The sequence below is a fragment of the Colius striatus genome, chromosome 13, assembly GCF_028858725.1.
Source record: "Colius striatus isolate bColStr4 chromosome 13, bColStr4.1.hap1, whole genome shotgun sequence".
Taxonomy (NCBI): domain Eukaryota; kingdom Metazoa; phylum Chordata; class Aves; order Coliiformes; family Coliidae; genus Colius; species Colius striatus.
In genome coordinates, this window is record NC_084771.1 from 8406766 (window position 1) to 8429968 (window position 23203).

The window sequence follows — 23203 nt, forward strand, 5'->3', positions numbered from 1 at the left end:
GCAAAATAAAGAGTTCTCATCACAACTAGTAGCTATTCCAACTGTTCAGTTCATGAACAGGCAAGAGATACATTTCTCTCTTGGATTGGGAGAACTTGCTATCAGTAACACAAAATTTCCTTGAAAAACTTACTGCAAACTTCTTTCTGGAGTATAATAATGATTTATTTTAAATGCTTTTTTGGTGATAAAAGTTTTTCTTTGCAACAGGTTCCAGATTATATGTGAGGAACAATGGTCTTCAACGTGTTCCTCACAAAACTTCTCCCATTACAAGCAGCAGCAGTAACATCATTGCATGTCTATGGCAGTGTAATTGGGGGATAGGAAATATGTGGCACTGATGGAAAAAGCCTCAGTCAAAAGAAAGGCAGACACAAGAAAAGACTGCAACAACAGGAAGTTATTTCATAGGGCTGTATCTAGCAGTTCCCACAAGAACAGCCTGAAAACAGGCAGGTGTGTGCCTTTGCTGGACGCACCACCACAAGAGCAGCATTATGGCTGTCGAATACAGAAAGACTCTAATTCTAATCTTTGATCTCATGTATCATTTGAGATCATTTGAGTGTTTGAATTTACCTATCCTAACTCATACCACTTGAACTTTTGACTTTAAAGTTTTGAGAGCTTTTTTCAATGGCACTTAAAGATCTGTACAGGGCTTGTTGAGCCCTTGTGATAGCAGGCTCCCCTTATCTTGTCTACTGCACATTGAAGCAGGCAGGGCTTCACAGAGCAGCGTGAAGCTCTCTAGTGTCTTTCAGTCCTTTAGTGTAAAAGTATAATGAACAACCTGACCTGTTTTCTTAATTGTACCATCACATCATACAAACACTACACACAAAAGCGAGAAGATGCATATAAGGTGTAGATTCTTGCAAAAGGCACCAGGCTCCCAGTGTGACCTCATCTTCAGTTAGTATTTGTTTTTCATGCTAAAACATATTCAGCAGTACTAAAAAAGCAAAACAGACTAAACCAAATTAGTTTACTATCCATTTATTATTCAGTTGACACCTGATATTATACAGGAACTGTTAAATCGAAGTGTCTCCCCTAGCAAAGTAAAAAACAAAACCTTTGACCTTTTCTCCCCACCTCTTCCAGGAGGGCACAGAGATGCCACAGTGATGAATACTGTACAATGGCACTCACAGCTTTGCCCCCACATTATTTTATTTACTATTTAAGTGTGCAAGCTTAAAAGCTGTGTTCTTAAAAATATTACACCCCCCTTTCCCCCACACTCTGGACTCTGTTATGTCAACAGAGAGATGTAGTCATTCAGCAACAGGGTAATTCTGCTGTGCCTTTCAACACATGAATCATTTAAATATATAAGAACAGAGATCTGCCTTTAAACAGTTTCAAAAGGCTTGGAGTTTGTTTAACCCCACAAAGAACTGTGTGAATGAAAAAGGTACACTTGCATTTCAAAATACTCCCAACAGTCACCTTCCCTGCTGTGAACTGCCATGCTCCCAGGTAATCCCTCTGAAAATGTACCACTGCTCTTTGTTGGGAATCACATGAAGGAAACACTAAAAGGTGTAAGGAACAGACAGGCAACTTGGCAACTAGCTTTTCCAGAAGATTCCCAGACTTGCAATCACTTCAGCTTCAGAGGATGCCAAAGTCATTTCATTTTTCCTGTCTGTCTCCCTGTTTGCACAATGGGGAAAAGACTCCTCAACAGCCCATGGAAAATCAAAAAATAAAGCTGTGCTTCTGAAATGCCAGAATCTCAAGGCCTGGGAGGGACCTGGAAAGCTCATCCAGTGCAACCTCCTGCCAGAGCAGCACCACCTAGAGTAGGGCACACAGGAACTCATCCAGCTGGGTTTGAACATCTCCAGAGAAGGAGCCTCCACAGCCCATCTGGGCAGCCCCTTCCAGTGCTCCCTCACCTCAACAGGGAAGAAGTTTTCCCTTGTGTTTCTTTGGAACCTCTTCTGTTCCAGCTTGTCCCCATTGCCCCTTGTCCTGTCATTGCCCACCACTGAGCACAGCCTGGCTCCAGCCTCCTCACACCCACCCTTGATGGATTTCTAACCATGAATGAGGTCACTCCTCAGGCTCCTCCAAGCTGAAGAGCCCCATCTCCCTCAGCCTGTCAACACAAGTTTCAGAGAAATATAGAAGGAATAAGGAATACCAGAAGGAATATCATTTTTACCAAAGCATCAGCATCATGGAACAAAAAGTAGCAAGTATTCAATGCAACTGATTGTCCATACAAAAACACTCGGGGTACATCAGGCAGGTATGCCACACACACAAAGCTGGGAATGAGACTTGTGTCTTCCCACACTTCAGAAGCTACCAACTGCCTTCAAAGGAACTGCAAAGAAAACAGACACACCCCTACCCCAAAACAAAACAAACATCCTCAATTCCAGCTCTCCTACTTTTTGGTAGATTAATACACAATACCTAAACAGGGAATTACCACACACGACAAAAACCCTGTGAAGCTTGCTTTCTGCAGCACAATCAAGTCATTGTACTCTTAAGGCCTAAAAGCATTTTTTTAAAAGCCCCAAATCCCACACAGAGAAATAGCAACATAGTGGCCCAAAACACTTTTAGCAACCTAATTAGCAGCTGTGCTTGGTGCCACACCGGGCACAATGGCTGCCGAGTCTACTCCTTCATTATTCCCTGCCAGGGAAAACTTTCAAGACTGCATTGATGGTATTTCATCTACAGAAAGTGAGCATATCCAGCCTTCTTCTTAAGAAAAATAAGTTTTATCCTTAAACAGAAGGGCCATCTTCTCAGATGAAGCTGCTTACTTGCAGCTGTGGAAATGTCAGCTTCCTGGGTGTAGAGGTGGGTGCTGGCACTGCCCTGAGTGGTGGGGTGAGCTCCTGCCTCAGCACCAGCACAGCCATCTCCTGGCAGCTGGGGAAAGCTCTAGTGCCTTCACCAACTACCAACCCCTAGCACTAACAGTGCTGTCATGCACACATTTCTCTGTTCCTTTCTCACAGTCCTTGGTCCTCGAAGATCACACCCTCAGGAAAACTGCAGTCCTTGGTGCACGTACAGGCACAGGTGCAGGGGGCAGAGGCAGGTAATTCCTCAACCCCAATCCATTCCCCTAGAGGTAACAGCACAACTGTAAAAATCCTTGCTAGGAAGCTCACCTAGAAAGGACAAAAACAACACCCTGCAGCAACAGCCCATCAGTGAAACCAGAATTCAAAACCTGACCATCGGACAGCACAAATTCAAAGGTAAGTGACAACTCCAGAAGGAATTAAAACATTTCAGCACAGACAAAGTCACCTAGCTGCAGCAGCTCCAAAACTGCTCACACTCTTCCTCTCTCTATAATCTCTTGCCTCCCTCCACTTGTTGCAAGCAAAAATAGGAAACAGGATACTGACAAAAACAATCATTACCCTCTGGTATAAGCACTCCCTTGGTAATGAGGTGAGTAAGCTGTGACCTCACCGCAGGGCCTGATCAAGCATGAAGATTGGGTACCACTGCCCATGTTCAGAAGAAACACAAGTCTGGATTTCACAAGAACACTGGGAAATGAACACAGTTGGCTCCCATATGCAAAAATATCTTATCAGAGAGTCGATGTGTAGCCACAAAGCCAGCTAGACCCAGTAAAAGCACCAAAAGAACAAAGTGTTCAGCTTTCAGAGCTGCTGACCTCAAGGAACTCATTTACAGCAAAGAAACATCATTGATTTCTGACCTCATCAGTGCAGTGCTATTTGGCAGGCCTAAGGTAGCTGGATCACCTTGACTCTAAATTTCCCTACAGCTGAATTGCTTGTTCATTGAGACTATGCCATGGACCTGTGGGTTTTGTGTTATTTTCACTACCAACAGTTACCTACATAAAGATTTTCATACTTGGGTTAGAATAGCTACAGTAATTAACTAAAGAGGGAAAACAACTTTCTTTCTAATTTGCTTTGTGTGGCCTGCAAGAAAAAATAAAGCCTGACAAAACTGAAGTAGTATTCAAAGCAGGTTTCTCATATCCTCCCATTGCTGAGGTACTATATGACCAACCAATCTTGCCACTTCCTGACTGGAAGAGCCCAAAGGGAGTCCTAAACATGTCACTACTACAAAACCTGCAAAGACATAAAACAAAAGACCATCCTTACTGTATTCACTGTGTTAACTTGTCTGCAGCAGAAAGCTATGACAGCATTTTCCCTTCATCTCCTCCCCCAGCAAATGGTCACAGATCTCCAAGACTCAACACTCAAATGACATGTTCCTGAGAATGACTTCCACAGGTCAGCACCTTCTGGGAGACTTCCCCAACCAGAAGACTCCCTGCTCTGCACAAACATGCTGGGAAAAGGCAACACTAATTTCTTGCTCCAGTTCCATTTTGCACGACCTTGGAGTACAGAACACAAGGTCTCACGTCCCAGTCCCAGTCAGATGGAAGCTGCAGCTTCCAACCCTTCCAGCTGGGAGGGCAACCACAAGCAATGCCACACTTATGGTAGCAAGCTTCAATCTTTACCACTGGAAGAGAAATTATGGGAGAAAACTTTTAGCTGCTAGTTCTATACCTTATTTTTAGTCTACACGGGCAATCAATTACACAATCATTTCATCTCACTCATGAACACACGTTATTATGGGTGGCTATTACTTCAGCTCAACTACTTCAGAAAGCAATTCCAGAAAACTCTAAGCCAGCACAGTATGAGAATTCACAATTATGCCAAGTATTAAAGAGGTTTTGCCATTTCTTCAGCTTGGGTTTTGTAACAAGAGACACACACACTGCAGCATCTGTGGCTGTCACCACTCAGCAGAAGAAAGCACTCATTTTGCACAAACACACACAGAAGAATTTTGTGACTTCCACTTCAAGATCAACAATGGGGAATCCCAAAAACCAAACTCCAGCTTCCTGCACAGCTTAAATAGAGTCAAGCTTCTTATTTTACTCTTTATACACATTTCCCTCTCTTACTAGCAGTTTACGTATCTATACTAAGGAGGACTGTTTTACTGCAGGAACCATTCTTACAGAAAACATTCCTGGCCATAAAAGACCCATTTCCATGTAACACCTTTGCATTTCTTAAAACTCAATTCATAGAACACCAAAACCAACACCCAATTCTGTTCTCTAAGTCACTAAATAATGACCAAGCAAGCAGCATAGCCCTTTGCCATGAAAGCATGACAAGTCCTGAAGTCCAACCTGCTCATATGGCTCATTACTAACACTCCATATTCTGAAAACACACGGTCTGACTCTCCTCTTACAAAAGCATTAATCCAGGAGCCCTTCTAGAAACTGTAGAAGTTGTGTGCAACACATATATAATCTAGCCTACTGGTAATCCATCAGCCCAACTGCTAACAATAAGGTAAGCTGCAGAACCAGCCTAAAAGGACAGACAGAATGTACAGAAGTAGCCCCACCAATACATAGGAATCATTTTCTTTTTTCAATGTCCACAGTATGACTTTTAAATTATCTGATGAAAGTAGGAAAAGTATCAATGCAACAGTTCCCTGTGCACTAGTTCCAGGCAAAAAGCCATTTCTTTTTCATACAGAAGACCCATAATTAGCTTTTGCTACTCCGTCACACTGTTGCCACACCAGCAGAGACCTCATGCAAAGCAGGCCATCAGTTCACCCACAAACAAGCCAGGCTTTGTCCCTTCTCTATCACACACAGATTAATTTTTAGCAATGAGAACAAGTTCAGAAGCACAAATACAGGAACAGACATGGGAGAAGCAGAAGTCTGCAATCACTGTCCCTGTATCTCCAAAGGGATGGGAGAAACCTACATGAATGGAATTCCCAACAAACCAGGAAGTCTACACCTTTGCACAACCAACTTAACACCTTAGATACAGACTAAACACTCTAATAGGAAACAAACCAGACCAACAGGACTTTGTTTAAGCCTGGAAGAACCAAATTTGTACAGTGTAAAAATATTTTATGAAAGTTCAGACCATGGGAGGAAAATACTTTTTAGTTTCACCAAAACTGAGTAGCTCTTTCATGATTCCTACACCAAATGCCTGCAGATAGCTGAGCTTTACACATCTGCTTTATCTAACTGTGTGGACAATTGAAACTGAAGTAATGTAAATGTTTGGTTTGTAATTATTTCCTTTTTGGAGAGGGATGTTGCAAGCAATCTGTTTTCTGTCATAATCCAACTAAAATGAATTCCTGAGTCCAAAAGGTTCCCTGAGAGCAAGGTGCTGTGTTCTGGCTGAGACTCCTGAAAAAGCCTGTCTCCATGTTCCTGGGATCATGCCTACCCAGCCTCATAAACTCATCTACATATTATGGAGGTGCCTCATCAAAAAATCCTCAGGCACGTTGTCCTCCAAACAGGAAACTGAGGTGTAAAGCTCTTCCATGTGCCCACAATGCGTTAAAGTGTGCACATGTGTTATGGAAGATTCAAGCCTGAATAATGCAAGAGAGGGGAATTCTGCTGTCAGTAAGAATCCTGGTCTAGACCAATTCATGGTGACACATCAAAAAAGCTATTAATGCAAACCCATCATTGTGTTTTAGTCAGGAAGAGTAACCTTAAGGTAGAAGATTAATAAAAACACAGAGAAGAATGTAAGTTTCCAAACTCACCCACGTTTGGTGGTTTGCCATAATTGACAGGCAGTTCGGGCGGGCGGCCTCTGTGAAGAGCTGCAAATGCAGATCCTTTCCATAGCGTGTGTCTGAAGTCTGTACCAGAAAGATTAACAGTGGATTAGTGAAACAATCAGCCAAACCAGGTCCAACTGATCTGTTCCTCTCAGAATCAAGAGCTTCAAGCACCACTCCCAGCATCCCAAAATACGCTTTCTCTTTCAGAAAGGTTTTGTCAGAGATGTAACACTTAAAGGAGGTCGCTACTCTGATTTCTAGCTCCTAAGCAATCTGCTTGTAAATGGTTTCAGATTATTTTCACTTCATTTTGGTGAAAAGAGAGTCTTAAATTGGTGGGAAAAAACAGACAATGAAAAAAGTGGGTGCACTTTGTATTGAGGCAGGACTGAACTTTGGTATGTTTTCAGTCCTTCTGCAATCCCAACACATCCAGGACATCTTATGCACATGTGAGAACACACATAACACTCATGCATTTGCTCCCTGGAAGTGGGAGAAGTGAGGGTTTTTTTCCCAGCGAAATCTGTTTTCCTGCAATTGGTGGCAATATGCCCTCCTTTCAGATTCTCCTCTGCACCCCATCACCCAAAAAAACATTGTGTTTAAAATGAAGACTGTTTTCTTTAAAGCCTCTCCAGCTATCTGCTGCCAACTGGCCTCAGAAAGCCTTCTCTCTAGAACAATAGCGATTTTTCTGAGACTGTTCAGACTGCCTCAGAAATTAGACCTGGATTTCTTCCATTTCTGGCCATCTGGTAGGAGAGAAATGAGCTTCCACGGTAAGTGCTGAAGCAGAAGGACAGTGCCACAGATTGGTGGATCTGTGTATCACCATTTAGATCTCTGAATAGGAAGTGCACAAGCTTACGTGACTCAAAGAGACTCCCGAGAGCAGCCTCTGGTTAAAACCCAAACTGTACCACAGGGTATTATGATGATACACATTAAAAACAGAACTCATACTTTCTAAAGTACACCAAAACAGCTATAAATACTAACAGCAAATGGAAACCTCATGTTGACGCACAACTAGGGGCAGCAGAAATGCCTTGGATGCCAACTTTGAGAAAGGTAGGCTGTTTCACACTAACAGGTGTGGCTTACACACCAAATGGCAGTGTGTCACAGCACCTTTCTCTGTAAAGGGAAAAAAACCCTCTATAAATCTAGTACAAATCTCTTGGCAATAAATTTATCACACAGCTTAGGAAGCACTACATCTTTCAGTGAGTCATCCAGCCTCTGTCCCCTAATTCACTTAATAAACTTCTGTTTCCCTCTACAAAAATGTTCCTTTTCTCTTCATGTTTTGTTGCTGTTTTCTTCCAAGATGCAAACTCAATGTGAGATGAAGGAACATTTCTCTGCAGGCCTCCCTGCAAACCTGAAACTCTTCATCCAATTCTAGTAAAGCACGGGCAAAACAAGACTTAGTCCCAAAACTCTGTGTAAGGAAATGTGTTTCCAAACAGCACATCCCTCCAGGTGATATCCAGTGGATCATCTGAATGCCACTACCCTTGTTAGCATCAGTGTGTGACTTCATGGGATGTGGTAAATTAAGTGCCACTGAAACTGGAAGATCCTGCTCTCCCAGCCCTGCTCCTCTCCCAGAAGGATGCTCCTGCTGCCTATGTCACCTCCAGCACTCTGATCCTTCCACGAGCTGATTTAGTTCACTTACAACAGCAGGAACAAATTTTGCAACATTTTAGCTCTCTGAATCAGCAAATCACACCACCAAATAAGCTCTGGCTCCTACAGGGAAGCAGTGACAGGGACACAGAGTGAGAAGGGAAGGGAGGAACCACTCTTTTTCATTAGCAGATGGCTCTCAGATCTGTTATAACACAAAACTGTGCTCTCAGGATCATTATGTGGAGCAGAGCAGTTTTTCAAAAGGAACAGGACTGGTGCTCTATTCATGAAAGGAATGGGGGCTTCATTCACATTAACTTTGAGCAAGGACAAGCAGGAATCATCACTGAAGAATCAGTCTCACCTCCTCCCACCCTCTAAATGCTGCCCCAGATGCCACCTTGCCCTTCAAGTTGACACATCTGCCTGCAGAGCCAAGGTATCAAATAATGCATCAAATGGAACAAATCAGCCTGAAAAAACAGCCCAGCAAAACACACAGACTGCTGGGTCAGTTCTGACACAGGTATGTGTCAGTGAAAAAAATGGCTATATATCAGATGGATCAAATCTCTAATGCAGTTCACCACATCACTTACACAAACATCAGTGCAATGTGCTGTAGAGGAAGCAAATAACAAGATCAGGCAACTGTAGGCAAGAGCTGCTGAAGATGACTTCAAACCACAGAAACACAGAGGTAACAGAGCCAGCAATAACTGAATTCTAGCAACAAGCAAGCTGAGAAGCATAGCAGCCAAATCAGGGTTCATGCAAACACACACATAGACACCACAATAAAGGTTTTGAACATTAGAACAAAATCCAGCCACACATAAAGGGAGAGTCTTACCTTTTGCTGCCCTCAGAAGAGACTGGCGCCCGACACCTAGCAAAGTCTGCACACCCAACACACTCTGTGGGATTTCCTTGTCTAAAAGGGGTCCAAGTCTCTCACAGATCCTCAGGAGATAATCTGGAGGGATGTGTGCATTGACAGCCACCTACACAGATAAATAATGCAGATGTTATTGGTTTATTCTTGCCTCTACTCATATTTCTTTGGTTCATATTCAAGTGTTAAAGTTACTGAAATAAAGTCAAAAACCCCTGAAAATCCCCTCAAAATTAAATATACCAAAGATGTCTTTTCAAGTGTTGAAAAAGTCAGACCAGAGAGTCCAGGTGGTAGTAGTTGCAGTTGTGATTTAGGATATCCCTTAATAACAAACAAAACCCTCTGAAACTCGGAGTTCCCAGTGCAGTACTCAGATCAAAGCATTGCCTGGGGACTTGTTTTGAGGCCATTTTTACCCTTCACTTCACTCTTTTCACATACAGCACTTTTTGCTCAGCTGAAACACCCTCACCAGACACTCATATTACTGTTAGAAGCACACCTGCTAAAGCCTAAAACCTCTAAACATTATCCTAGAAGCAATACCCAGTCTCTGTATTTTTGTTACCGGGAAGAAGTATCTTTAAGACCCCTCCTAATCTGTCATCTTGAGAAAACATCCTTCTTTTTCCCCTTTAGACAGAGACTGTTTTCTATGGAGACAATATTTTTCCCCACAGCCTGTTCAAAGAGCAAATACATGGTGCCTCATTATCCAGAATGTCCTGCACTTGCCTGACTTCTACTCTATTTACTAGCTGGAACCACAAACTCAACAGGAGAGCTTATTTAGCTCCTTCAACACAGGACACACAGCTACATCCACCTCCTTCTGAAGAGAGCAGTACCAGGTCACTCAGCTTTTCAGCATCTGTTGATTGACCATGGAAAAAATAGTTGTAACTAATTCCAGCTTTTCTATCTGTTGCAATATTAAGAAAGAGGTTGTCATAAACCATTAAACGTGAGCCAGCAACATGCCCTCGTGGGCAAGAAGCCAATGGCAGCCTGGGATGCATCAACGAGAGTGTGGGCAGTAGGTCCAGGGGGGTTCTGCTCCCCCTCTGCTCTGCCCTGCTGAAGCCTCATCTGGAGTCCTGTGTCCAGTTCTGGGCTCCCCAGCTCCAGAGGGACAGGGAACTGCTGGAGAGAGGCCAGGGCAGGGCCACCAAGATGCAGAGGGGATGGAACACCTTCCTTCTGAGGAAAGGCTGCGGGAACTGGGGCTGTTTAGTCTGGAGGAGACTGAGGGGGGACCTCATTAATATTTACAAATATCTAAAGGGTGGGTGTCAGGAGGTTGGGGCAGCACTTTTTTTTCTGTTGTATCCAGTGATAGGACAAGGGGTGATGGAAAGAAGCTGGAATGCAAAAGGTTTATAAGGAAAAACTGTTTCAGTGTTGAGGTGAGGGAGCCCTGGCCCAGGCTGTCCAGGCAGGGTGTGGAGGCTCCTTCTCGGGAGGTTTCCAAACCCACCTGGACATGTTCCTGTGCCCTCTGAGCGAGGGGAACCTGCTGTAGCAGAGGGGTTGGAACTCTAAAGGACCCTTCCAATTCCTGCCACACTGTGACTTTTTTGTTTTACAAAGCCACAAAAGCAATGGCAAAATGGCAAATAATCCTAAACCTGACCTGAAAAGGCCAGAATACTTTACTCATCATACAGAAATAACAGCAGGTATGTTCCTGCACACAGTCCTTGCTCCTATACTAACACTTCAAATGTATCCAGTCACAGGCCAATACTGATGACAGGCCAGTTCCCTCCCAACAGGGCAGGACAAGTTTTTGTGCAGCTGCAGTGAGGCAGAATGATTCCCTACTCTGGCTAAAACCACGACCAAGGCCTCCTTTACATCAGCTCCAGTCTTCACCAACTGCAGAGGGAGGTGTACAGGCTCCCCTGGCCAGCAACACTCACATTACAGAAGGAAAATGTTTTTTGCTAAGTTTAGTAAAGCTGATTGTGATTTAGAGAAGCCACAGAGCTGGTGAAAAGCAAGGGACAAAACCACCTCTTTCAATTGCACAGCAGCATCAGATGGGCCCAGGTATGCTGCCTACCAGAGCCCAGGGAGATTCCCAGCTCCTGCCCCAGCACACTGAGGGAGCAGCACACATCAGGAAAGAGGAAAAGTCAGTCCTTCACTCAGACCTGCTGCCAAAGCATTGTTCACTGAACTCTGTCATCAGCTACGTGTCATTGGGAAACTCATTCTAATTGGGCAACAGCAGTTGTGCTGCAGGACCCAACACAGTGAGTCACGGCTTGTATGATGTAACCACCTGCATCACAAGCAGATCAGCACCATCCCACAGGCAGGGCTTCAACCAGAAAAACCAAAAGGAAAAGCTTTTCTAACAACATATGTAAATTACCATTTAACTAAACGCAAACAAAAACTCTTCCAATCTGATTGGAAACTCCTAGAGAAGAGAGACTTCTCCACTCATCCTTTCAGTCACAGCACCTTAAAGATACAGCTCTGGATTGTACCTCTGCAGGAAGATAAACCTCATGACTGTGTTAACATGATCCCAATCCCATGACCTGTCATAGTGTGGGCATCAAGGAATGACCCCATGAACACCCTCCTGCACTGACAGCTCTCTCCAGCCATTCCAACTTTTTCCTCCCAAAAAAACATAGAGCTCCAAAATTACAGTGGTATCTTCCCAGGGAAGTTCACTGTACAAGCATGAAGTGTCTTTCACTGTAAGTTACATGATACATCTCCTTTTGACGTGTGTTCAAAGGATTATGTGAACTTTTGTGTCTTCCTATCCTTCTTGCTCATTCCCGAAATAATCTGAACGTGTTAAAGCTGCACAATCTTGTATTGTCCCACGCCAGTCTCCCTTCAGTTTGTTCAGGGTCTGAAAGGATCTGAAACAAAAGCAATTCTAAAGAGAGAATCTGCAACTTACTAAAATTTGAGCATGACATTGCTTTTTACATCTCTGCTAATTACTAATGTGCTCCCCAGTCAGCACCTCACAACCCTGGCGATTCATCAAGCCTAAGATTAAAAGACTAAAAAGAATAACTAAACCAGAAGCTGCGGAATTTTACTTCTGGGGTAGGAAAAAAACCCAAATCATGCCTCTCTCTCTCTGGTAATACATCTCAGAGAAAAATCCAGTGTGTTGTCCCAACATGAGGCAGCAAAGCACTTCCCTCTCCACTCAGAGACACGCTGGCTTTGAGGGATGGGCCCTATCCTGTGTCTAGAGAGAGGTGCTGAATTAAGCCTGGCAGCAAATACCCCAGCATGGAGGCAAAGCACAAGTTATTCAACAAGCAGCATCAACTAAGTGCATCTCCTGAGAAATGGAAAGGGACTTTGGTGCTTAAAGATCCACAGATCAAGCCACGGTTTCACAAAGAAGAGCAAAGAGAGGGAACATCAACACACGTGCGGAGCGGCCGATGCTCCAAGGTGAGGGATGGAGACAGCAGACTCCCAAAGCACGTGGCAGCTATTGGTACATGTCAGGTAGTGATTTGCCCAGGACATCCAGGTGTTAAGCAGCTCAGGATAGCAAGTGTCTGCTTGATCACTGTCCAGATCAGAAAAGTCGGCAAAGCCATTGTGGAGTTAAATCTGCACAAGGGACCTGCTGAAGCATCTCAGCTTTAGTGCACACTCTCATTAGACTGAATCACAGAATCTCAAGGGCAGGGAGGGACCTGGAAAGCTCATCCAATGCAGCCCCCTGCCAGAGCAGCACCACCTAGAGCAGGGCACACAGGAACTCATCCAGTTGGGTTTGAATGTCTCCAGAGAAAGAGCCTCCACAGCCCATCTGGGCAGCCCCTGCCAGTGCTCCCTCACCTCAACAGGGAAGAAGTTCATCCTTGTGTTTCTTTGGAACCTCTTCTGTTCCAGCTTGTCCCCATTGCCCCTTGTCCTGTCATTATACATCACTGAGAACAGCCTGGCACCATCCTCCCCACACCCACCCTTGATGGATTTGTAACCATGAATGAGGTCACTCCTCAGGCTCCTCCAAGCTGAAGAGCCCCAGGTCCCTCAGCCTGTCATCACAAGGCAGATGCTCCACTCCAGCATCTTTGTGGCCCTGTGCTGAACTCTCTCCAGCAGCAACTTGTCCTTCTGGAACTGAGGGACTCCATTTCTAAGTGACACTTGATGTGGAGCACATTGCAGAGACCAGGCACACGTCTAAGTGACCACTCACTTTATAAGCACATCCTACACGTCTGATTTGTCACCTGCAATCAGAACCATGACATGCTACAGGCAAAAGGCTGTACCACTCTGTACATTTTCACCTTTCTACAAGCCAGGACAATGCAAATAAGTGGCCCTTAACCTCAACATTATCACTGTTGTTACTACCAAACAGCTACATGAGCAGGCAGCAACAGCAGCAAATTCTCCTGGTGACTTTTTTTCCATAATAGCTTCCAGATATAATGCTTAAACCACAGCCCAGAGCAAAACAAGCAATTCTATTTTCAGGGTCCCAAAAGAACTTGAAACAAAAATCCTTCCTTTCACCTCCGCGTGAGTTAGATGTAAATGGATTTTAAGTATCTTTCCAAGACATGAAGCTGCAAACACACTGCTGAGAAAAACACTCTCCCAAATCAGATTGTCATTAAAGCAAGGATGGGAAAAGGCAAAGCTTATAATCAGTCATAGCCACACCTCTTTGTGGATGCTAGGCCAAACCCCACCTGGTAAAACTGACCAAGGGTACTAACACCTCCCCAAATGCACACAAAATATTATTAGATCATTAAAAAACAATTAGAAAAGTAGAAGAAAATCAGAGATGAGTGATGCAGGCCAAACCCCATGCTTAACTAAAGCTTTGAAAAGGGCATGTTAACATAATGCACAAGAGTTGAGGACGTGCTAAGTGAGAGCAAGTTCTGCCCTCTGGGATAAATTATAAAGAGGAAAATGTTTTGTTGCCTCAAGATGTAACAGACCCTAAAAAGCTTCAAACGTGAGAGCTCAAGAACGCCACAGCACCCACAGAAGAGTTCTCTGACACAGCAACCATGCAGGTCTTATGGATCTAAAAGCTTTAAAGAACTGGGTAAAGCCAATCCATTCTTTCAAAACAAAATCTAAGTAAACAAGCAGTGGTGGATGTGACAGAGCCATGGCCACTTGAACCAGAATGCAAATCAGTTGCTACAGTGATAAGCAGCTGCAAGAAAAGAACTATTAGTGAAGGCACGTCAGGGCTGGGAGAAAGGCATTCCCCTAAACCTGTTTATGCTTCTGCTGTTGGAAGCATCACCATGTAATCTCAGAGCTGACTGAGCAAAGGGTCCTCACTGGACAGCTAAAAGGAAAGGCAAGAAACTGCCTGATCCCTGAAACGAACAAAATCCCCTGGTATGATTGTTGACAATTTCTCCTCCAAGGAAGGTTTCAATAAACAGGAAACAAATAAACAAAAAAGACTCTGTGACTACTGCTTATAATAAGATATTTGTCTTCCCAGGGGTCGGAACCAGATTGCTCTGAAACATCCCTTTTGGGAAGCCCTGCGAAACATTGCTCCAAAGCACAGACTGAATTTGGCACAAGGGCTGCCTCGTGGAAGCAAGGCAGGCAAGCAGAGCAGATCTCCAGAGGCTTCCTCTTCGTACCAGTCCTCTGTGGGCAGGCAGGTAGTTGCTCATCAGCAGTAGATTTCTAACCTCTAGGCAGCCGTACGACACTTCTCTCATTTGCCAAAATAATGATCAATTAAGAATCAATTGACAACTGTATCAAAAAGCAGCAGAGGAGACCAAGAAGACCAAGGCAGCTGAGCAAGCAGGAAATTACTCAAGACCTCAAACATGGAATCTCAGCAAAAAGCAGCTCAGATCTTGGACTTGCACAAGACGTCAACAGTATGCAAATAAGATATGAATTGTAAAAGCCATTATACACTCGGTTTCCCCAGAGAGAAGGGGCTGGAGCTACCAGATGACATTTTCCTGAGGTGACAAAACCGTAACATCTCCCCGCTGCTAATGCTGGGATTGGCAATATCTATAAATAACAGCACCTCAGCCTCATAGCTAGTTTTAAATCAATGCAGATGGACACGGCAGCAACTCAAAGCCAAATCCCATAAGCTGTTCCATACCAGCACGGCCGTTCACGGATGCAAATTCCCCACTGCCCAAAACCAGACCATTTTCTGGGGTTTTTTTCTTCTGAAATTATACAGACCTTCAGCACAAAGACCAAAACAGGCTGAGCCAGAAGAGACAGCCTATCGAAAAGTTCTTGAAAACCAGACCAGAGACAGGCATCTTTATCAGGAATAAACAAAGATAATTTCAAAGAGCAGCCCACTGGAGGCTGTTCTGATAATCTGAGGCGGTGCAACTTGACTTGTCTGTTCCACTACTGACTCTACATCCAACTACTATGGTTAATTTAAATGAGGAGTACTAATTGCATGCAAGTTTGCCATACCTCAGACCTTCGTAAGGAGCATGAGGACCCTCCCCTGTACAAACATGTTTCATGTCTCAAGACCAGCAGCAGTCAATAACAAAGTAAAAACCACTCTGGAGTACACCTGGATGGTTATACAGACAGGCAGCCACATGTTGCACACCAAAAGTACCCCAAAGTGGAAATAAGCAGTGAAGACAGAGGGAACACAAATGCACGAAAGCTACTATTCTCTGGGTGGTTTTGCTGGCTAGGTATGATTCTTATTAGTGTGCCTTAAATGCCTCTTCTGCCTTGTGGTTCCTGACACTTGTAGACTGAATTCAAATGAAAAAAAAACCAAATATAGAGTTTTCAAGTCTTGACTAAAAGCTCAAGTGAAGTGGGAGTACACATTCCCTAGATAAGTCACCTAGTAGGCGACCTGGTTGTTGCATCTTTATCGTTTCCAAAAGGCCTAAAAGCATAAACAATGCTCAATGGCAAGAGCATCGGCATATTTTCCAACAGATACCATGGCCAATCTGAACAGTCAGACTGAGAATCGAAAACAAAGTTGAAACATCAGCAACTGGAACAAGAAATACCTGGTCAGATTTGCCAGAGCAGAATATTGAGCAAACAAACAAAGAAAAAAACCCAATCAGACTTCTCTGGGTTGGTAAACGCTCATCAGGTTCCATCATCTCAGGCTGCCTGACCAGTGTAATTGCAACACCAGGCTGGGATTGCAACTGAATTTGGGTTTCTGTCCATAAGCATTCAAAAAGGAGAGATGGGTAGAAAACACTTTCTCTCCAATTGCCAGCACCTAGGATTTGTTTTGGTTCATTATGTGACCGAGATAACTAAAAGGAAGGACAGAGTTATTTGTGTTCTTCACAACCCTGGCTCTACTCTAAACATGATGTTCAGACATCTAGCTAGTCCTGAAAGAGCTCAGGTTAATATACAATCATAGGCAACCCAAGGTCCAAATTCCAAACATCCTAAGAATGAGAGGAAAAAAGGCCCTTCTTCAACATCTTCAACAGTGGTTATACAGACAGGCATAGGATTCCTTCAGGCTGAGGATTAACAGAGAGCAGCTCAGTCCACCCTACCCAGTATCAACCTGTCTCGCTGTCATCATTCATTTATAATCCTGTTTCTTACTGCAAATCACATTCAACAGTTAAATATCTCTAGATTAAAATGCAATCTAAAAGGATTGGTTGCTGTTGATTGGTTTAGGACATTAAAAAACAATATATCTCACTCTTAATTTTTATCATTGTGTATGGCCAGAGGTAACTTCCTGGGAATTCCAAAGCCTTGCTTTCCAACAGTGTGTCCCCTGTCCCTGAAATATTAAAGGACCTGGCTTCAACAATGCCACCTAGTATCTAAAAATAAGGTTTTAAAATATTTTCTATTCCTGCTTCATAGAGAGAAAGAATAAATAATACATAAGTTAGTGTAAGTGATTAAGCAAAACCAGTATGTCTGAAACCAGACTTCACAGTGACACTGTCAACATTCCTCTCAGGTACTAGGCACACTCCCAAGCTAAACCTGAAATGGCCTATCGTCAGATTTCAGGTTCTCTAGGAAGATCACACAGCACTAAAATGTACTGAATGCAGTACTTACTCTGTATCTGTTCACTCAATACACAGGCCTGGAATTATCCACAGGAGGTATGACGAAGCACAACATTCATCTGAAATTCTTACTACGCTTTGGAAAGGGAAAGCCATCAGATACAAATGTCTCACCTTGACACAAGGAGCTCTCCCTTCTGCACCTGAGCTTCTAAGATATCACTGAAGTGGAAAACTAACTCTCGAGCAAGCTACAAAGCTGTCTGGGCAACAGTCATGTCAAAATCCCAGGTCATCGCTGCACTGTGCGAGATGGGCAAGGCAAGGTGTACTTTTGTTTCTTTCCAAGTGATAAGACAGTGGTAATCACTGTATGCAGTGCATGAGTGTCTTAAAAAGAGCTTACAGTGTTCCAACCGCAGAGTGCTAATGCAGGACCATACATTATTAACCAGAGCTCCTAGAAATGACAAGGCCATTGGCACCCTACAGGAAACCAAGTGACTTTTCAGTTTCGCCGCTTTCGTGCAGAAGGCAGCGAGAAAACGCTCATCTCGGGGCCATCCCCACGCACCCGGCCCCTTGGCAGGGCAGAGCCAAGCCGACCTTCCTCAATGACAGATGTTCGCACGGTTTGTGTGCGGCGAAAGCAGCCACTCCATGGATTTCACACGCATTTAATAGTTTCACCGTTACGTTTCCCCCTAAATCCCTGTTTATCTAGAGGAAGGCAGGCCCTGCTGCCCGGCGAGGCGCTGGGCGTCAGGCCCAGGCATCCCTGAACCAGCCCAACAGCTCTGCCCGGCGACGGGCCCGGCGGCACGTCGACACGTAACTCCCCGTCCCGCCCCCGCCGGGCCCGCGCCGGCCCCCGCACCGGGCCGCGACAGCAACGACCCCGCGCCCGCGGGTGCCCGCGGTGTTTTGGCCACGCAGAGGCTTCCCCCACGGCGCGGGGTGCCAGGAGCCGAGGCCCTGTCAGCCCGGAGGCCCCGCCGGCCCCGCGCCGGCTCCCCGCGGAGCCGCCCCCGGCCCGGCTGAGGCGGCGGCGAGGGGCACCCGGGGCGGCGGAAGGGGAACGGGGGGCACCGGTCCCGCGCGGCCCCCGCCCCATCCCGCCCTCCCTGCCTGCCAGTTCCTCCGCCGCGCCGCAGCCAATCGGCTGCCGCCTTCCATCGCCTCCCGCCGCTCCCCGGCTTGTAAGACGCGGCGCCATTCGCCGGGCCGGGCCCCGGTACGTGCCCTCAGATAACCCTCCCGGCCCCACAATAGCGCGTCGCAGTCGGCCGGCAGCAAGCGGCCCCCGCCGCGGTGTGTGTGTGCCCCCGGCCCAGCCGCGCCGCCCCTTCCCCCGCTCCCCGCGGCAGCCGCGGCCTCGGTGGGGCGCAGCCCGCAGCCCCGGGAGGGCGGGGGGAGGGGGAAGCGGCGCCCGGGGCGGCGGCGCGGGGGGGGGGGAACTTGTCGGGGAAGCCGGGAGTGAAACTTGGCTCACCAGGTCCTCGAAGCTCCGGCGGTGCTCCTTGCCCTGCCAGTCCAAGCGCCGGGGAATCAGCTGCGGGAGGGAGACGGGAAAGGGGAGGAGGGACGGGGACGGAGGCGGCCGTCAGACCCCGGCCGGCCCCGCGCCGAGCGACCCCTCCCCGGCCGGGCGCGGGGAGCCGGCGCCGGTGCCCGCCCGCCCCGGGGAGGAGCCCCTCCGCCGCTGCCCCCCGGCCCCGCCGCCCGCGGCAGGGGCGCCCGCGCCTCCCGCAGGGTCTCCTGGAGCCCCGGGAACAGATGGGGCGGGTTAGACGGGACAGGGCGACACCCCCCCCCACCGCGTCCCGTTCCGAGGGCTTCCCCCGTCCCGCCGGGGCTGGCGCCGTACCTGGTGCTCCTCCAGCTCCTCCACCAGCACCTGGGGAGAGACACGGACACACACACACACACAAAGGACGTGAGTCCGGCGCCCGCAGCGCAGCGGCTCCCCCGCCCGCCGCCCCCCTGCCCCCGGCCCGTCCCCGCCCGCCCCGGCCCGGCCGGAGCCCCCGGCTCCGCGCTCACCTGGGCTGATTTCTTGCAGGGTCCGGACTGCAGGAACCGGGCGATCAGGTAGTAAAGCTCTGCGGAGGGGCGGGGGGAAAGGGGGGTGCGGAGGGGGAAGAGAAGGAGACACGGTTAGGACGGGGGGCAGCCGGCGGGGCGGAGGGGCAGCCCTCGCCGCCAGCGATACCCACCGGCTTCGAGCTGGGTCGGGGCGGCCGCCGTCGCCATCCTCCTCAGGAGGCCCGAGGGGGAGGGGGAGGTGGCGGATCGCGCCCCCGGGAGACGCCGCTCCTACTGCGGCCGAGCCCCCATGGAGGAGCCCCGCTGCCCGCTCGCGGTGCTGGCCCCGGTGCGGCTGCCGCCGGCGCTCATCGCATCGCCGTTCGCCCCATAGCGATCGCGGCCCGAGAGGCGGCCGCCGGAGCACGGTGCAGCGCACGCCGCCGGCCGCAAGGGGGCGGTGCGCGGCTTCGCGCGAGGCCGAGGCGGCGCCGGGAGGGGACGGCGCGGGGCGGAAGCGGCCGGGCGGAAGGGCGGGGCCTCGCGTCACGCGCCGAGGGGGCGTGGTGGGGCGGGGCCAGCGGGCGGCGTCACGCGGCACTTCCGGCCCAGAGCTGAGGCGCTGCGGCGCGGCCTGAGCCCGGCCCCGGGGCCTGATTCCGCTCCGAGCCCGGCCCCGGGGCCTCATTCCGCTCCGAGCCCGGCCCCGGGGCCTCATTCCGCTCCGAACCCGTCCTGATTCCGCTCCGGGCCCGGCCCCGGGGCCTCATTCCGCTCCGAACCCGTCCTCATTCCGCTCCGAGCCCGGCCCCGGGGCCTCATTCCGCTCCGAACCCGTCCTGATTCCGCTCCGAGCCCGGCCCCGGGGCCTCATTCCGCTCCGAGCCCGGCCCTGGGGCCTGATTCCGCTCCGAACCCGTCCTGATTCCGCTCCGGGCCCGGCCGCGGGGCCTGATTCCGCTCCGAGCCCGGCAGCGGGGCCTGAGCCCGCTCTGTGCCCAGCTCTGGGGCCTGTGCCCGGCTGTGGGGCCTAGGCCGTCGCTGCCCCTCACACAGACTCATAAACACAGGCAAGAAGCGCGGAGATACGTGTGGCTGGTGCTGCGCAGCCTGAGAAGTGCCTGGGTGTTCACAGGAGCCTTTGTGTGTGTCCCATGGAGTGTGCTGTCCCCGGGCTGTGCAGTGGTAGCACAAGGGGTAGCGGGGACACGCTGGAGCAGGAGAGGTTCCAAAGAAACACTGCTGAGGGAGCCCTGGCAGGGGCTGCCCAGATGGGCTGTGGAGGCTCCTTCTCTGGAGACATTCAAACCCAGCTGGACAGTTCCTGTGTGCCCTACTCTAGGTGGTGCTGCTCTGGCAGGGGGGTTGCACTGGGTGAGCTTTCCAGGACCCTCCCAGTCATGGACATTCTGTGAACAAGTATTTTTTTCCATAGGAAGTATCCTATGAAAGCTGCACACATTTGCCAGCTTAGCCATAAGTTGCTAAGACATACCAAGTGAATTGTCAGCGTTCTTTAGTGTGAAGTTGTTTGCCCCCATCAATACCTGGCACTTGGTGTGAGAACTCCCCGAGCCTTGGCAGTGGGACATTGGCTGTCATAACTGCAAGGTTTAATTAAAAAGACAGCTCATCTTCATGCTTTGAACACCAAGAGCTGAATCATCCTAAATCAATGGCGTTGAGACATTGGGAATAAATCCTTTCTTAGCATGTATTTATAGCACCTGCTCATGACTGGGCTTCCTGTGAAGGGCTACTTCAGAGTTGCTGCTGCTGTTCCCAGCAGGATGCAGCCTTTCCTGCAGGCAGCCTCTTCCTGGGGTGCTCCATGGTACCCAGCACGCAGCAGGAGCTCTCTGGGGAACGAGCTGGGCACTTGGCATTGAGCTGCTCCACAGCATTCACCTGCATTCCTTCACACGGCTCAGCAAGGTTCTTTTGTGCCAGGAGCTGGGATTGATGGTAGAGCTCCTTTGGTCTTCATCCTGTGAGTTCCCAAGCTGCTAATGAGAGTTATTAAAATCTCTCTCCGTGGTAGCTCCTGGAATCTTTTTTAGGGCAGCTTCATTGATCAGCTCATGGTGAGCAGAGACGTGAGGTGCCACCTGACCAAGCTGCAAACCTCAGTTCTAGGGGCTCTCCCACCTTTCCAGCACTACCCTGGAGCCTCTGAAGTGACAGCCTGGATGGAGAGATGCTGTAAAACCTCTGCAGCTCTCAGAATAACTCACAGCTAGGAAAAAGGGCATGCTCATCCTCACTCTCCCTAGAGGTGATGTTTCTCCCACCTGTCTTCAGGACTTAGAATTGCAAGCTCATGTTTTTGTATGTGACAGGAATGCAAAGGGAGAAAACCCCACGGGGTGATGTTCTGTAACATGCCCTGAAAGTACACACCAGCCCCGAGCTGAGTGAGACCCTGTGTCAGGAGGAAACTGCACCATAGCTCCTGGGTAGCACCACATCCTGGTGAGCTCTACTGCAAACTGTTACCTGCTGTGCTTCTGGATGAGCAGCACGTGATTCCTCAGCACCTCTTGGTCGGTGCCTGATGGAATATACTCATGCTCAGCTTTTATTTGAGCCTGGGGGTGGCAACACGTGAAGCTGTGACAGGATTATTCCTTTAGAGCCCATCTCTATGTGATGGGTATTTCTACAGAGGAAAGTGAAAGCCTGGGATAGAAAATGCTCCCAAGGGAAGCTCAGCTGTCCCTCACTTGGGTCCTTCCCCCCACTAGTTCTGACTGGGAGCTGCCTGCTGGGAGTGCAGCCGTGTCACAGCCCAGAGGGAGTCACAGGAGAGGAGCACCTTAGGAACCACCCAGCTGTTTGTTCTGTGTGTGTTGCTGAGGGCAGGTAGGGAGGCTATGGCATCCTGCCCTCAGGTTGAGTACAAACAGCGTTACTCGTGCCAAAATGGGCTGTTGTGTAACTCTTCCCTGAGCCAGGCCCCAGCAGCGCAGTCCTGCCTGGGCTTTGCAGCTCTGCAGCGACTCCCAGCCTCTCCCCGTGTTCCTGGTTCCCCGGCACCTCAGCTCCCCAGCATCCACATTTTCCCAGTGGCTTTATGACCCCCTAAGGCTGCTACAAGGGCTGTGTTCCATACCCCTTCCCACCTCTCAGGAATCATCCTTATGGTGAGTGAAGCCCATCCTCATTTCCCAGAGCTCCCTTCCCACCCCACGCTGCAGCCACACGTGGATCCTGCAGCTCCGTGACTCATCCCTTTCTGGATCCTCTGCAGCGTGCTGGGGGATGACAGTGAATCTCCTAGTGAAAGCCACATTCATGTTCCTCCAAAGCAGAACTCTGTTAAGAGGAGTGGCACCAGGTCATGAGGGACATCTGAAGCGGCGCTGAGGAGCCACAGAGGTGTGCAGAGATGCTGTAAGGAGGAAGATGGGCTGTAACAGTTTCTCTCCATGCTGCTCTTAAAAACAATGATTAAATAAAAATGGATCAACCTTTAAAGGATTTTAGGAGTAGAAACTGGTAATATGCAAATAGCTGTCACATCCACCCATTTGGTATGGTTTCTGGTGTATCCAGTGCCAGGACGAGGGGTGATGACATGAGGCTGGAACACAAAAAGTTCCATTTAAACATAAGGAAAACCAATTTCCCTGCTGAGGTGAGGGAGCCCTGGCCCAGGCTGCCCAGGGAGGCTCCTTCTCAGGAGGTTTCCAAACCCACCTGGACACGTTCCTGTGTGACCTGATCTAGGTGGGAGCTGCTTCGGCAGGGGGTTGGGCTGGATGAGCTCTGAGGGTCCCTTCCAACCCCCACCATTCTATGAAACCTCTCAGCACTTGACAATAAAGCCATTTTGTCACCTTTTTGCCTCTTTCTGATGCACCCAGGGCATTTTTCATACCGTGGTGACTGGCAGCCTGTGCCCCCTCTGTGAAATGGTCACGCAGGACCCCGTCAGCTGGGTTTGGAATGTCACTCCTCGGTACAGCTTTCT

At 48.5% G+C, this 23203-nt stretch overlaps 1 protein-coding gene across 2 annotated transcripts in view; it reads right to left on the reverse strand.

The window, feature by feature from the left end:
• The window catches only part of BRWD3 (bromodomain and WD repeat domain containing 3), a 61828-nt gene extending 42188 nt beyond the window's left edge, over nt 1-19640 (reverse strand). For both annotated transcript variants that reach the window (XM_062007056.1, XM_062007057.1), the window contains exons 1-6: nt 19422-19640; nt 19249-19307; nt 19073-19102; nt 18698-18757; nt 9137-9287; nt 6622-6720 (exon numbers count right to left, since the gene is read on the reverse strand). In XM_062007056.1, the coding sequence (XP_061863040.1) occupies nt 6622-6720; nt 9137-9287; nt 18698-18757; nt 19073-19102; nt 19249-19307; nt 19422-19458 (436 nt within the window). In that variant the 5' untranslated portion in view covers nt 19459-19640. The remainder of the gene's footprint in view (nt 1-6621; nt 6721-9136; nt 9288-18697; nt 18758-19072; nt 19103-19248; nt 19308-19421) is intronic.
• Between the last annotated feature and the right edge of the window lie 3563 nt (nt 19641-23203).